Source organism: Marmota marmota, unplaced genomic scaffold (genome assembly GCF_001458135.2).
Source record: "Marmota marmota marmota unplaced genomic scaffold, marMar, whole genome shotgun sequence".
Classification (NCBI taxonomy): Eukaryota; Metazoa; Chordata; class Mammalia; order Rodentia; family Sciuridae; genus Marmota; species Marmota marmota.
Window position 1 is genome coordinate 13564691 of NW_025999924.1, and position 13129 is coordinate 13577819.

A 13129-nucleotide genomic window follows, 5' to 3' on the forward strand; every position below is an offset into this window, starting at 1 on the left:
ACAACTTTGACCTCTCTTCTCTCCTCTCTTGCTCCCATCCTACCGCTTGAACATCACATCCCCCTTGGAATCTTCCCATCAGCCCTCATCTGCACCCCTCTTCTCTGTGGGATCTAAAGTAATCAAATGTGTTTCTGTTATTCATGTGTTTAATTGTGCTGTCTCCCTGTGTCTCCCCTTGACCAACACACCCAAACCTAACCCTCCTCCTGGTCAGGACTCCTCTAGTGAGTGGTCATCTTGATAGGAAGAGTCTGGGTGCAGATTAGACAAGAGCCACAGGGGCATCTACTGGTATAAACAAGTTTCCTGTGAGAGACACCTTGTCACAGCTCAGATACTTAGGCATTAGGTCATCCACCGAGATAAAAATGTTCCATGTGAACATCCACAACCACCTTCCCTGTACCCCTCTAATAACAGGGATAGACTGGACAGCCACCCTCCTAAGAGAGACCCTGAGACAAAACTGGAGGAAAATCACAAACACCTTAATGGTGAAAACAGACCTAAAAGATCCTCCAGTCCAATTCCTAAGGTACTAATCCTTTATTAAGAATTATACCAAATGTGTTTACATTGCCTTGTCATAAAACAGCTGAAGATCCCCCTGTAGATGCAAAAAAGAGTCCTTCAAGGACCTTCCATATCCTGTGCGTGCATGTGGCAAGGCACTCTGAGGAGGGTCCATGGAGGTAACACAAAAATTTGTCACTAGATTCAATATTTTACATTTAATGATGTATTTCACCTGTGGGAAAAAAATATGACAAACTAAAAAGGCAAGTTTCTTTCATTTATCAGAATTTCTAATTAACAATTATAAGTCAGTTTGGAATAAGCCTAAAACATGAAGTCAGCATGGCAAATGTAACCTAAATTACCCTTGGTAGTGAAAAGGCTGGGACCAGCTGGGTGGAGCTAATACGTCCATCAGAAAAGAAGCATGTAAAGAAGTGAAAAACACTTCCTGACAAGGCACTTGCTGTCCACAGAAACTGATTAATGAGAAAAGTTATGGAATCATCCTCTCTGGCAAGGCTTCTTAGACAGAAAGAAAGACATCCAGCTTTCTAAAATTGTGAAAGTCTTTCTTAGAAGAAACAGTTCAGTCACTTGTACAATTCCAAATGGAAAAAAGAAAAATCCTAGAACTTTCCAAAAGCCAGAACTAGAGAATACTTTGTACCTTTCTCTATTTATTTGAAAGCACCTAAGGGCTGAACTGCTACTTTGGTTCTGAAATCTGGTATTCATCCATATCCTTCCCTTATTCAGGAAAAAAAAAATTATGAAAATGTCTCAGGGGCACAATTTTTCTAATATAGAATAATAGAGCCTATTCTATGAATGTGAATGAGGAAATGTTTGACAGACTACAGTCACATTTTCCATCAGACCATGTGGCCTGTGACACAGGCCACCCAAAGAGATGAGAAGTTGTCTACAGAGGATCAGGTAAAACAGTCCACTGCAAACACCAACACAGTGCTCTCCAGTACCACATCACAACATTACCTTTTCCACTCCAAGGAGATTAACTATAAATTATGCCCAAATCTGACTTTTTCCACCGCTGAACCTAATCCAGCTACCAAACCCAGAATAGAAACTGCATGACTACTGACACTCTTCTTATTCCCAAAATAAGCAACAACACATGATGAATGGTATCAAAGGAAAAACTAAAATTCAATCTGTGACTAATGCTCTAGAATATTATACTCTAGCATATTGCAGAGATTCAGTTACAGTCATACATAATTTCATCTTTCTGCCTGGATACCTTTAATGATGCTGTTGAATGGCTCTTAGAATGCAATAGCTAGTGAGCACTATAAAGTAAAAATTTTAAGAAAGATACAGATGAATTTGAACATGAAATGAGAAGAGGGTTTTTATTTATTTATACCCTGCTATGTTCACAGGAATCTTATTGAATAAACTAAATACAAAGAGTTTACTATAACCAACACTGGCAATAGAAGCCAAAATATCACCTCTACAGGAATACTGGATTTATCCAGTGAGGGTTTCCTCCTCAGTCCATTGCAATACCTGTGACAGGAGTTTCTAAGGAATGGGTACCTAAATGACAGAGCTAGAAAAGGCTTTACAAAGCATCTAAAGCACAGGCTTTTAGCACAGGCCTTGCCACTCCAAAATGCTATGGATAGCATAAAGCTAAACAATCTGGAGAGAAGGCTATCTTTTTTTTTTTTAATAATTTTTTGTTGTCAATGGACCTTTATTTATTTTATTTATTTACTTATATGCACTGCTGAAAATTAAACCCAGTGTCTCACTCATGCTAGGCAAGGACTCTACCACTGAACTATGACCCCAGCCCCAAAGACCGCCTTTTTTAAACAACTCAACAGATACCTTTGATCTAGGAACTACTGGAAATCCTATATAACAAAATCAACATATATGTGAGTGAAAACACACACACTCTTTGGTTTTTTCCTCTTTCATGAAAAGTTTCACACATTTGCCCAATTACACAAATAACCCCCTCACACCTACCCTTCTTCTACTACGTTTTTCTAGAAAGCAGGCCCAATACAAAGTAACATACCACATTCTATGATAGAGCCCGAAGCACTGGCTAATTCATCACCAAATAGTGCCAGTTGTGATTCTGAAACTGTGATCCAATACCCTGTCCTACAGATGTTGTTTTCAACTGGCATCTGAACTGAAGACACAAGGGGGTAATAAGCATCTTCAGTTTAGAATTTCTTGAAGTTTACGACCTCACCTCCTAATGAATGTAAATTCCATAGGCTTTTTCTTCCGTTGTATTAACTAATATGTCCCCAGGACCTAGAACAGTGTGTGGCACAAAGTACTGTACTATTATTTGTTCAATGAATGAACATTGATATAAGTAGTTATGGCTTTAAAAAAATCACAAAGCTGACATGAAACTGCTCAATAATGTTGATGTCTATTTATTTACTAAACACTAAGTCTTTTAGCTGGCCTAATTTCCATTTTCTTCAGAAGCAAGTGCCTCTGTTACTTTACAAATGTCATGCCTTGGCTCTTCCTTGACCCCAAAGCATAACAAATCCTAGAATACTGAACTCTACATCCTTAAATCACATGCAATCCATGAAAAAAAAAAAAAAGAAAAAAAGAAAAATCCAGTTACAGGAACAAAATATTTCATCTTTAAGTGTATTCAAAGAACTGACGTATTTGTAAAAATAACATCATGAAACACTATTAAACTGCAAATATCATAGGCAACTTGATGTGTTAAGACAGGATGAAGTGTTTATATGCACTCATACACACATTTTTAAAAGCCTTCAAAATTTTGCGTGTTATAAATGGTATAAAAAATTGAAAATGTTCCCTGGCTGGTTAATTCCTTGTCTTAGCATGCTATAATATTAAATGAAATTCACAGATTCCTTTGTTCATAGATTTGCTTCTTCATAATTATAAAATTATGAGTAAGAACTGAGCTCCTGTATCCTTATATTCTCAGAACCTGGTAATAAATTTCTTATAATAAATAATAAATTTCTTATACCATTCTAATAACATCAATAGAAAGATAATGGACTCTTAACATAAAATACATAACATTAGTTAGTCAAGCAAGTTAAAAAGCATTTCCATAAATTCAAGACTTCTGTGATAATCCAAGCAATGCTTTATGGAAAGAAAATCAAGCAGTTATTAATTACAAAAGAGAAAAAAATTGACAACCCTTTTCTAAGATTTATTCATTGGGCAAGTTATCTCTACTTTATAATAAAAAGCTTATTGTATAATCAATTCAAAGATTGGGAGGTAAAGAGAAAAAAATGTCTGTGTCCTTGTGTCATAGATATTCATCATTAAATGCTTTTAAAGATCCAGCATTCGTTAGATAAGTTGCACAGGCATTCTGAACAACCATGAAGTGACAATATCTTGGCCACTAAACAAAGTCTAAGTCAGTGAACTTTCATGACGTCAACATGCTGAAATGAGTTCTTGTCATGAAATGTCATGTGCTTCATTATATAATCTCAGCCCTTTGTGAACATGTTATGACTATAGCCAAAGGAAGGGAAAACAGGAGTGTCTCTAAATCAATCATGGGCCATGAAGTCAGACAGACTGTATGACAGATGCAATTTTTCTTGGCACCACTTGGGCATAGCTAATTGATGACAATCGTATGTCCACACTGGCACATTTCCACAGGGGATGTGTGTGAATATGTCACCACATCTGGACGCGAGGCATGCTGGGGTCCTGAGGCACAAAGACCTACTAAAACCAGAGGCCCAGCAGCTGCAGTCAATGAACACCGTGGGAGCTCCACAGAGTGATGAAAGGACCAAATTACCACAAACTGTAAATACAGATTTATTTCATTAAAATACGAGGTAACTGCTGCAGCCATCTCTTATTCAGACATCCGTCTCTTTAAAAAAGCTAGCATTTATGTGTATATTCCCAACTTTGTCAAGAAAATTTATATTTCTCCAAGAAAAGATGATGACACCAACATAAAGCAAAATCAAAAAGTTTCTGATTCCCTTTACATTTAAAAAAAAAAAAAAAAGTAAAGAAAAGAAAGTAAGTCCACACAGAAGCTAGAAAGGAAAAACATGGTATTCTACTGACATCATGTTTGCAAGAATAGTCCTCTTCCTTTTAATTCAAATGTAAGATCCATATAACTTATTACAAATCTCATGTTGAAAATTCAACATATTTTAGTAAAAAACACTATAATATATTAATATATCATTTTAGCTTTTATATGAAGGACAGGTGAATATAAATAGGTTACTTTTCCTAACTTATAGAGGAGCCAAACTGAGCAATAATTTTATTCTGAACTATATTATAAATTGCTAATAAATTATTTTTTTAAATTATCTAAATAATTCTTTGAAACTTGAAAAGTTCCCTCATGAAAATCCTTGTTTTATTCAAAAAAATTGGTTCAATAAAAAAATCTGTAATTGAAAAATGATTCATAAGTCGGGGTTGGGACTTAAGGCAGTAGAGCGCTCGCCTAACACAGGCGGGACCCGGGTTCAATCCTCAGTACCACATAAAAATAAAGGCATTGTGGGAAAAAAAGAAAAATGATTCATAAATCTATAATTAAATCTCTAAAATCTTAAGCCAACTAATTTTCCCATTCAGTGTGACAGAAATCACCCTACAGCAGCAGTTCCTATGATTTCTTTATGGACAAAAGTCCTAATTTTAATTAGGTCAGAAACAAAAAATCCCGCCCTTTTCTTTTCAGAAGACTTTTCTCCATCTCCCTCATTAGTTTCCTCTCCTGGCCTGCCTGCCTTAAAGCTGCTGGACGGTCTTATTTACAATGTTCTTCCACTCTGCATCCAATCACCTCACACCGGCCTCATTTTCCAAGATGTCTGCTTACCTAGGTTGATGAGTGAGTAACAAGAGTTTTGATGAACTAAACCTTCCCTTCCTAAGGATAACAGAGACACGAAAGCCATCTTTTTCTATTTTATTATGACTGCCACTCATCTAAACATTTACGTGGTGATAGAAGGCATTACTAATACATTAGACTTTTTCACATGTGGATTGAATAAAGAAAACAATGTCTTCAGGAAAATCATAAAAGGTGCTTGAACACATCCTTTCACTCATAATTCTGTAAATGCTCTAACTGGCAAGACTATGACTAAAATAAGGCATAGCTTAATATCCTACATGGAAAGAGGAATAAGGAACTGAAAGAGAGACTTCTTATGTAACAATTTAAAAATATAGCCAAGAACTTTTCTCAACTTCTATCTTCAGTTCACCTAAATTTTCACTAACCATGAAAATGATCCATGTCACAGAATCATTTGGGCCCACTGCAAAGCAGTATCTTGAATCTGTGTAAATGGAAAATACAAACTATAGATTTCAAGAAGAGGTGGGGGGAAGAGGGAGAGAAAAAAGAAAAAGCAAGAAAGAAAAAAAAAACGACGAAGTAAAATGCAGCTGACATGGCTGCTAACACTAAGACCATTTAGGTAACCCTGTGATTTCATCATCTCAACTCTCTTTTACCACCATTTAGAGCAGGAACATTCAGTCCAAAGAGCAGGAGGATTCTGTATCCAGTCTGGCACAGATATACTGACTAGTTCTGGGTCACACTGTTAGGCATTTTTTTTTTTCCTTTGGCAATAAGTACTAGAGATTGGACCCATACTAGGCAAGTGCTCCACTTTTGTACTACATCCCCACCCCCTTTATTTTTTACTTTGAGACATAGTATAAATTGCCCAGGCTGATCTCAAACTTTTGATCCTCCTGCCTCAGCCTCTTGCATAACTGGGATTATAGGCATTTACCACCATGTCTGACTTGCTTTATTTTCTTATCATTTGCCCCCAGACAAAAGTCTATAGTTGACATCTAAAAGGAATAGTTAACAGACAAAAATAGTTTTGTCAACAGACATTAACATCTTGATGACCAAACTAACTCTATTTAATAAGTTATCTTGTCAGATATTTTGCCATGTCAATGCAACTGCTAGTGAACCAGTTTCCCCAAGAAATGAGCAGCAGTAGTCCTACTAAGGATGACCCCAGGGGCTTTCTCCTCTGACACATGAATGACAAAAGTAGTTCCAGAGTGGGAACCCTGAGATGGATAGGACAAATGCAAACACTGCGATGGTCACCAAGTTGAACTCCCAGTGCCCCATTTTTACACTTTTCAAATGTTTTATCCAAGGTCATGGGGGATCTAGTAATGCAGAGTTTTCAGCTTTTCTGTTCTGCTTAACATCCTCCCAAGAGCAGAGGCTGGTGCCCCAATAGCAAAAACAGCTGTTGTGCTAATTCAGATTCCAAAACCACGTGGCTTTAGATAAAGCATTCTCAGTAGTTTTCTCCGTTCTGAGAATATGAGAGTTAAATTAGCCATCAATGACCAGCCCACAGAGACTTACTCTTTAGAAGTCTTTCATTTTTCAACGTGAATAAAAAACAGAAGAACACAACTTGATATAATTCAAATGCATTGCTTGATAGGGAAAAAAACAATAAAAAATAAATCAATAGATAAGTGAAAGGAAGATCAGTGGAGTAGAGAAAGGAGGGAAGGAAATAGTGAGGGTAGGGAATCTGAAATCTAATTCCATGAATGTACAATTTGTCCAGAGGAACCCAACTACTCTGTATAACTAAAATGGTTTAATTTAAGAAAGAAAGAGAGGAAGAGAGGAAGAGAGAAAGAGAGAAAGAAAGAGAGAAAGAAAGAAAGAAAGAAAGAAAGAAAGAAAGAAAGAAAGAAAGAAAGAAAGAAAGAGCTTTGCTTGATCTCCTTCCCCAAATTGAAACACAGGGAAACACAAACTTCTATTTTTCCCCATTAATAAATACCCTGGAACTTGGAATAACAAACTTTCCTTTCTAAAATAAGTCTATATTTAGATTCAATGATATTAGATAAAAGCAGTGAAAATTGGTAGTAGACTAAGACTAGAATAGAGGTTTTTTGACAGCTTTCCCTAGGATTACACGTGTAAAGTGCCACTTAAAGAAACAGTCCTTTTGGGGGGCTGGGGTTATAGCTCAGCAGCACAGTGCTTGCCTTGCACATGTAAGGCACTGGGTTCGATCCTCAGCACCATATGAAAATAAATAAAGATATTTTAAAAGAAAGAAACAGTCCTTTTTAAAACGTCATCCATAATGGGCAGGTGTTGTGGCTCAGTGGTAGCACTCTCGCCTAGCAAGCGTGAGGCCCTAGGTTCGATCCTCAGCACCACATAAAAACAAACAAAGCTATTGTGTTCAACTACAACTAAAAAATAAATATTAAAAAAAAGTCATCCATAACCTTTCATCACACAGCTATCCTTGCAAACACTTACCTGACTTTTTTGCCTTGCTCCGTGAGCATCTTTACCAAATCAGCAATGGGGTACTGAGCTTTGGCTGCACAGAGACCATATCCTGCAAGAAATATCAAGAACATAGAAAAATGTGGTTTTTGTTTTGAAATGTTATGAACTACACCTTGTCTCTTGCTCAAAACACATTTTTATGTCAACATAGGCAGTTAATAGGACTAGACATGAAAATAATTTATAATCTGACCTTCAAAATCATAAGTTTGAATTTGAAAATTAAAATCTAATGATCCCTCAATCTTCTGCAGAGTACAGTATTTCTGAGCACCCCCATCCACACACCAGAGACACACTTGCACATGCCTTCTTCTTCTCTCTTTACCTCTCTCTCATGTTTTTAAACTCTGTGCATACTTGATTCTGAAAACACTTCTGTTCCCTGGCACCTCCTAACTTTCTCCTCTCTCAAATTTCTTTAATAGTTTTTCTTTTTAGTTGCCTTCTTAAATGACCAAGTTTCTCCCTCACCTCTCTTTAAAAATCTCAGCTCATCCCATGGCATCAATAACCATCTGATGACTCCCATTCTGCCTCTCATTTGAGTTCCCATACTGCATGCTCATTGTCCAAACTTTATATCTCAAAAAAATAACTTAACATTCCCACCCCTACACCTAGATGAAAAATAAAAATGATCTTCACATTTGGTATTACTAAGGGTATAACAAGAACTTCAGCTATCTTCCTTCTCCTATAACTGCCACATTCTGTCCAGTCTACCTATACAACAACTGCTTTTCTAACCCTTTTCCCCAAATGCTAAGTTTCTGCTTAAGCTATTCCCTCTGCCTTCACCCATGCCTAACACTATCCCTCCTCTAAGGCCAAAAACAAATCCTCACTTGCCTACAAATCTTCTTAGTTTCCTCATGATGGGAAAATGGTTCACAAGGTTCAATTTAGCCTTTATCATAGCCACCACCCCCTGCATCATTCATCTGCAACTTCTTCCCCCAGTGGAAAATGCCTCAAGGAAAAGATCACAGTCCTCAACTTCTTCACACTCCAGCACACTTTCTCTACAGGCAATTCCACAGCTGTTCCGGCTGTGACAATTCAATACACAGGAATGTCCCCATACACTTCAGTTTATCTGCTTCTGTTCACTAATAGACAATAGCAGCCCCATCTTTGTGACGACCAAAAACCCCAAATCACATGTTTCAAACGCCCCTAAAAAGGAACACTGCCCCAACTTAAGAAGGCTTGCACCTTAACATTTGATTAGGATAATGTTTGTTATTTTTACCTTAATACCTATAGGTTAGTTACCCACATGTCAAATCAATAGATTTTCTTTATAGAAAACTCAAAAGACTGAATGCAGTTAAAATCTTGAACTGAAACCAACATGTTATCCATAATACCAGAGCATTGTATAATAATAGTGAAAGAGAACTAGGCTAAAATTAAAGACAGAGAGAAAGAGAGAGACAGAAAGGGAGCTGTGGTGCAGGATTGAGGCCCAGAGAGATTAAATGACTTGGTCAATGTCATACAGACTATTAGTGGTAAAATTAAGACCAAAAATGAGACATTGAGGGCTAGGGTTGTGGTTCAGTGGTAGAGTGCTTGCCTAGCACACATAAGGCCCTGGGTTTGATTCTCAGCACCAAATACAAATAAATAAAGGTCTGTTGACAACTAAAAAAATAATAAAAATTTTAAAATAAGATGTTGTGGCTCCCAGACCAAGCTCTGTCTCCTAGGTCATGTTCTCTCATGCTATTGAAACCACATGATTCTTGATGTCATTTTTTAAATGTATATTTTTGAAAAGAGACTAAGCAAACCTACTAAGCCAGACACTTTCATAACCTATATCTAAATTAATCTTGATGATATGCCAAAAAATTACCATAAAAAATAGCTAAGACTCAAAAATTAATACATGTTTAAAGAAACACTAAAAGACACTACAGAACCCACTGCATCAACTTATAGATTATCTATGTGATCCTCAAAATATTAACCTAAACTGAGAATTTTCATATTTCTCATGTAGTAATCACAGAGTTCCTACTAAGTTTCCATTGTGTTTTCAAAATTAAGGAATTTTCAATTCCATTTTTTTCCCATTATAAAAAAAACTATCTCTGAATCCATTACAACAGTTAGAGGTTGTCTATTTTTTTATTTTGCCTTTATTTTTTTACCTGGAGTAATGATAATGCTATTAGCTTCTCGAATCATGTCGATGGCATTGTCAAGGTTGATTTCTGTATGTGTGCCAGAAATTTCCATGGGTTTCCCACCGGCTGTTGAAGTGGTACCATAGCCTCCAAGAATCACATTAGCCAGGGAGCGATTCATTGCCTACAGAGCAAAATTATCAGCTATGAGAGTTTAATCCACATAACTTTTGGAGAATGGTATAAATTTTGCACATATGATATTCAGAAGCATTAAAAAGATTTATTTGATGATTTAGGTCATTTTAACCAGATAAATTTGAGCTGGCTTCTGAAAATTATTTCAAAAATTTAAATTTTAATTTAAAAAAATTTAAATTTAAATAAAAAGAGATCAGAGAACCACCTGTTTTTTTCAAGTCAATTACACAGATACATTTTCAGTAAAATGTGAATAAAGACAAAGATTTTAATAAAAACTACCAGTAAAATTTAAAATGCAAAATTCAGATTCACTATTATTGTCCAAAGGCTGGTTGAGCAATTTCTCTCCATACCTACATGTATTTCACCAGGGTAAACCACAACCAAAGAAAATGACATGAATAAAACCTTTTTACATTGACCCTTCAGATCTCTCCAGTGAACTCTGCTACCAGAAACAAGCTGTCAAGAGGCAACCAGAAGGAATCAAAATAAGGGCTACATTTGATTTAGAACTCTGCTGCCTTCTGTCTTCAAGAGGAAGAAAACACGGGGGCTGGCATATTATCCAAATCTATTACAGCTCCATGAAACCCTACACCTAAGTTGTAATAGAAGTAAATGGATCCATCATCAGACTCTAAAATATTTCATTTCCAGAGACGCAGGTGCTTAAGGCGATATATCTTCTCTTTAAATTTACACCCACACTTTTAACTTGTAAAATAATCTCAGAAAAAAAAAAATAGGAGAAAGGAGCTTCACATTGCATACTCACAATCATCCCAGAATGTACCAAACACCACAATTGAAATACATAACAATAACTGTCCTGGTGTGAAAACCTCATTTGTAGCTGTCTTGAGGTGGGATGGTAAAGGGGAAACAGGAAGCCCAAAGACATTTTAAGTAATCAAACACATTTTAATGGTACTGGTACCAAAACAGGCGGGTGGACCAATGGTACAGAATAGAGGACACAGAGACTAATCCACAAAGTTACAACTATCTTATATTTGATAAAGGGGCTAAAAGCATGCAATGGAGGAAGGATAGCATCTTCAACAAATGGTGCTGGGAAAACTGGAAATCCATATGCAACAAAATGAAACTGAATCCCTTTCTCTCGCCATGCACAAAAGTGAATTCAAAATGGATCAAGGAGCTTGATATCAAATCAGAGACACGCCGTCTGATAGAAGAAAAAGTTGGCTACCATCTACATACTGTGGGGTCGGGCTCCAAATTCCTCAATAGGACACCCATAGCACAAAAGTTAATAACTAGAATCAACAAATGGGACTTACTCAAACTAAAAAGTTTTTTCTCAGCTAAAGAAACAATAAGAGAGGTAAATAGGGAGCCTACACCCTGGGAACAAATCTTTACTCCTCACACTTCAGATAGAGCCCTAATATCCAGAGTATACAAAGAACTCCAAAAATTAGACAATAAGAGAACAAACAACCCAATCAACAAATGGGCCAAGGACCTGAACAGACACTTCTCAGAGGAGGACATACAGTCAATCAACAAGTACATGAAAAAATGCTCACCATCTCTAGCAGTCAGAGAAATGCAAATCAAAACCACCCTAAGATACCATCTCACTCCAGTAAGATTGGCAGCCATTAGGAAGTCAAACAACAACAAGTGCTGGAGAGGATGTGGGGAAAAGGGGTACACTTGTACATTGCTGGTGGGACTGCAAATTGGTGCGGCCAATTTGGAAAGCAGTATGGAGATTTCTTGGAAAGCTAGGAATGGAGCCACCATTTGACCCAGCTATTCCCCTTCTCGGTCTATTCCCTAAAGACCTAAAAATAGCATGCTACAGGGACACTGCTACATCGATGTTCATAGCAGCACAATTCACAATAGCAAGACTGTGGAACCAACCTAGATGCCCTTCAATAGATGAATGGATAAAAAAAATGTGGCATTTATACACAATGGAGTATTACTCTGCATGAAAAAATGACAAAATGATAGAATTTGCAGGGAAATGGATGGCATTAGAGCAGATTANTGGAACCAACCTAGATGCCCTTCAATAGACGAATGGATAAAAAAATGTGGCATTTATACACAATGGAGTATTATGCTGCACTAAAAAATGACAAAATCATGGCATTTGCAGGGAAATGGATGGCATTAAAGCAGATCATGCTAAGTGAAGCTAGCCAATCCCTAAAAAACAAATGCCAAATGTCTTCTTTGATATAAGGAGAGTAACTAAGAACAGAGCAGGGAGGAAGAGCATGAGAAGAAGATTAACATTAAACTGGGATGAGAGGTGGGAGGGAAAGGGAGAGAGAAGGGAAACTGCATGGAAATGGAAGGAGACCCTCATTGTTATACAAAATTACATATAAGAGGAAGTGAGGGGAAAGGGTTAAAAAAAAAAAAAAACAAGGGAGAGAAATGAAGTACAGTAGATGGGGTAGAGAGAGAAGATGGGAGGGGAGGGGAGAGGAGGAGGGATAGTAGAGGATAGGAAAGGCAACAGAATACAACAGTCACTAGTATGGCAGTATGTAAAAACGTGGATGTGCAACCGATGTGATTCTGCAATCTGTATACGGGGTAAAAATGGGAGTTCACAATACACTTGAATCAAATATATGAAATATGATATGTCAAGAACTATGTAATGTTTTGAACAACTAATAATAAAAAAAAAATAAAAAAGAATTCAAATCAGTACTGTTCACGATCAAAACAAAATATTCTACAGGACTGTAACTGATGTTACCATTTGGAAAAAATTCCAAACATTATTAAATCCTATTTTAAGGGTCATAATAAACATATTATTGATTACTGTAAAAGCTGTGCAAGGATCAATCTATTACCTTTTTTTTTTTTTTTTTTT

The 13129-nt window shown here is 36.7% G+C and overlaps 1 protein-coding gene across 4 annotated transcripts in view; it reads right to left on the reverse strand.

Annotated features, from left to right (window-relative positions):
* Nnt (nicotinamide nucleotide transhydrogenase) overlaps window positions 1-13129 on the reverse strand; it is a 94692-nt gene that overhangs the window by 20252 nt on the left and 61311 nt on the right. For all 4 annotated transcript variants that reach the window (XM_015497328.2, XM_048800053.1, XM_015497332.2 and 1 more), the window contains 2 exons: window positions 10075-10234; window positions 7880-7961 (listed from right to left, as the gene is read on the reverse strand). In XM_015497328.2, coding sequence (XP_015352814.1) covers window positions 7880-7961; window positions 10075-10234 — 242 coding nt within the window. The remainder of the gene's footprint in view (window positions 1-7879; window positions 7962-10074; window positions 10235-13129) is intronic.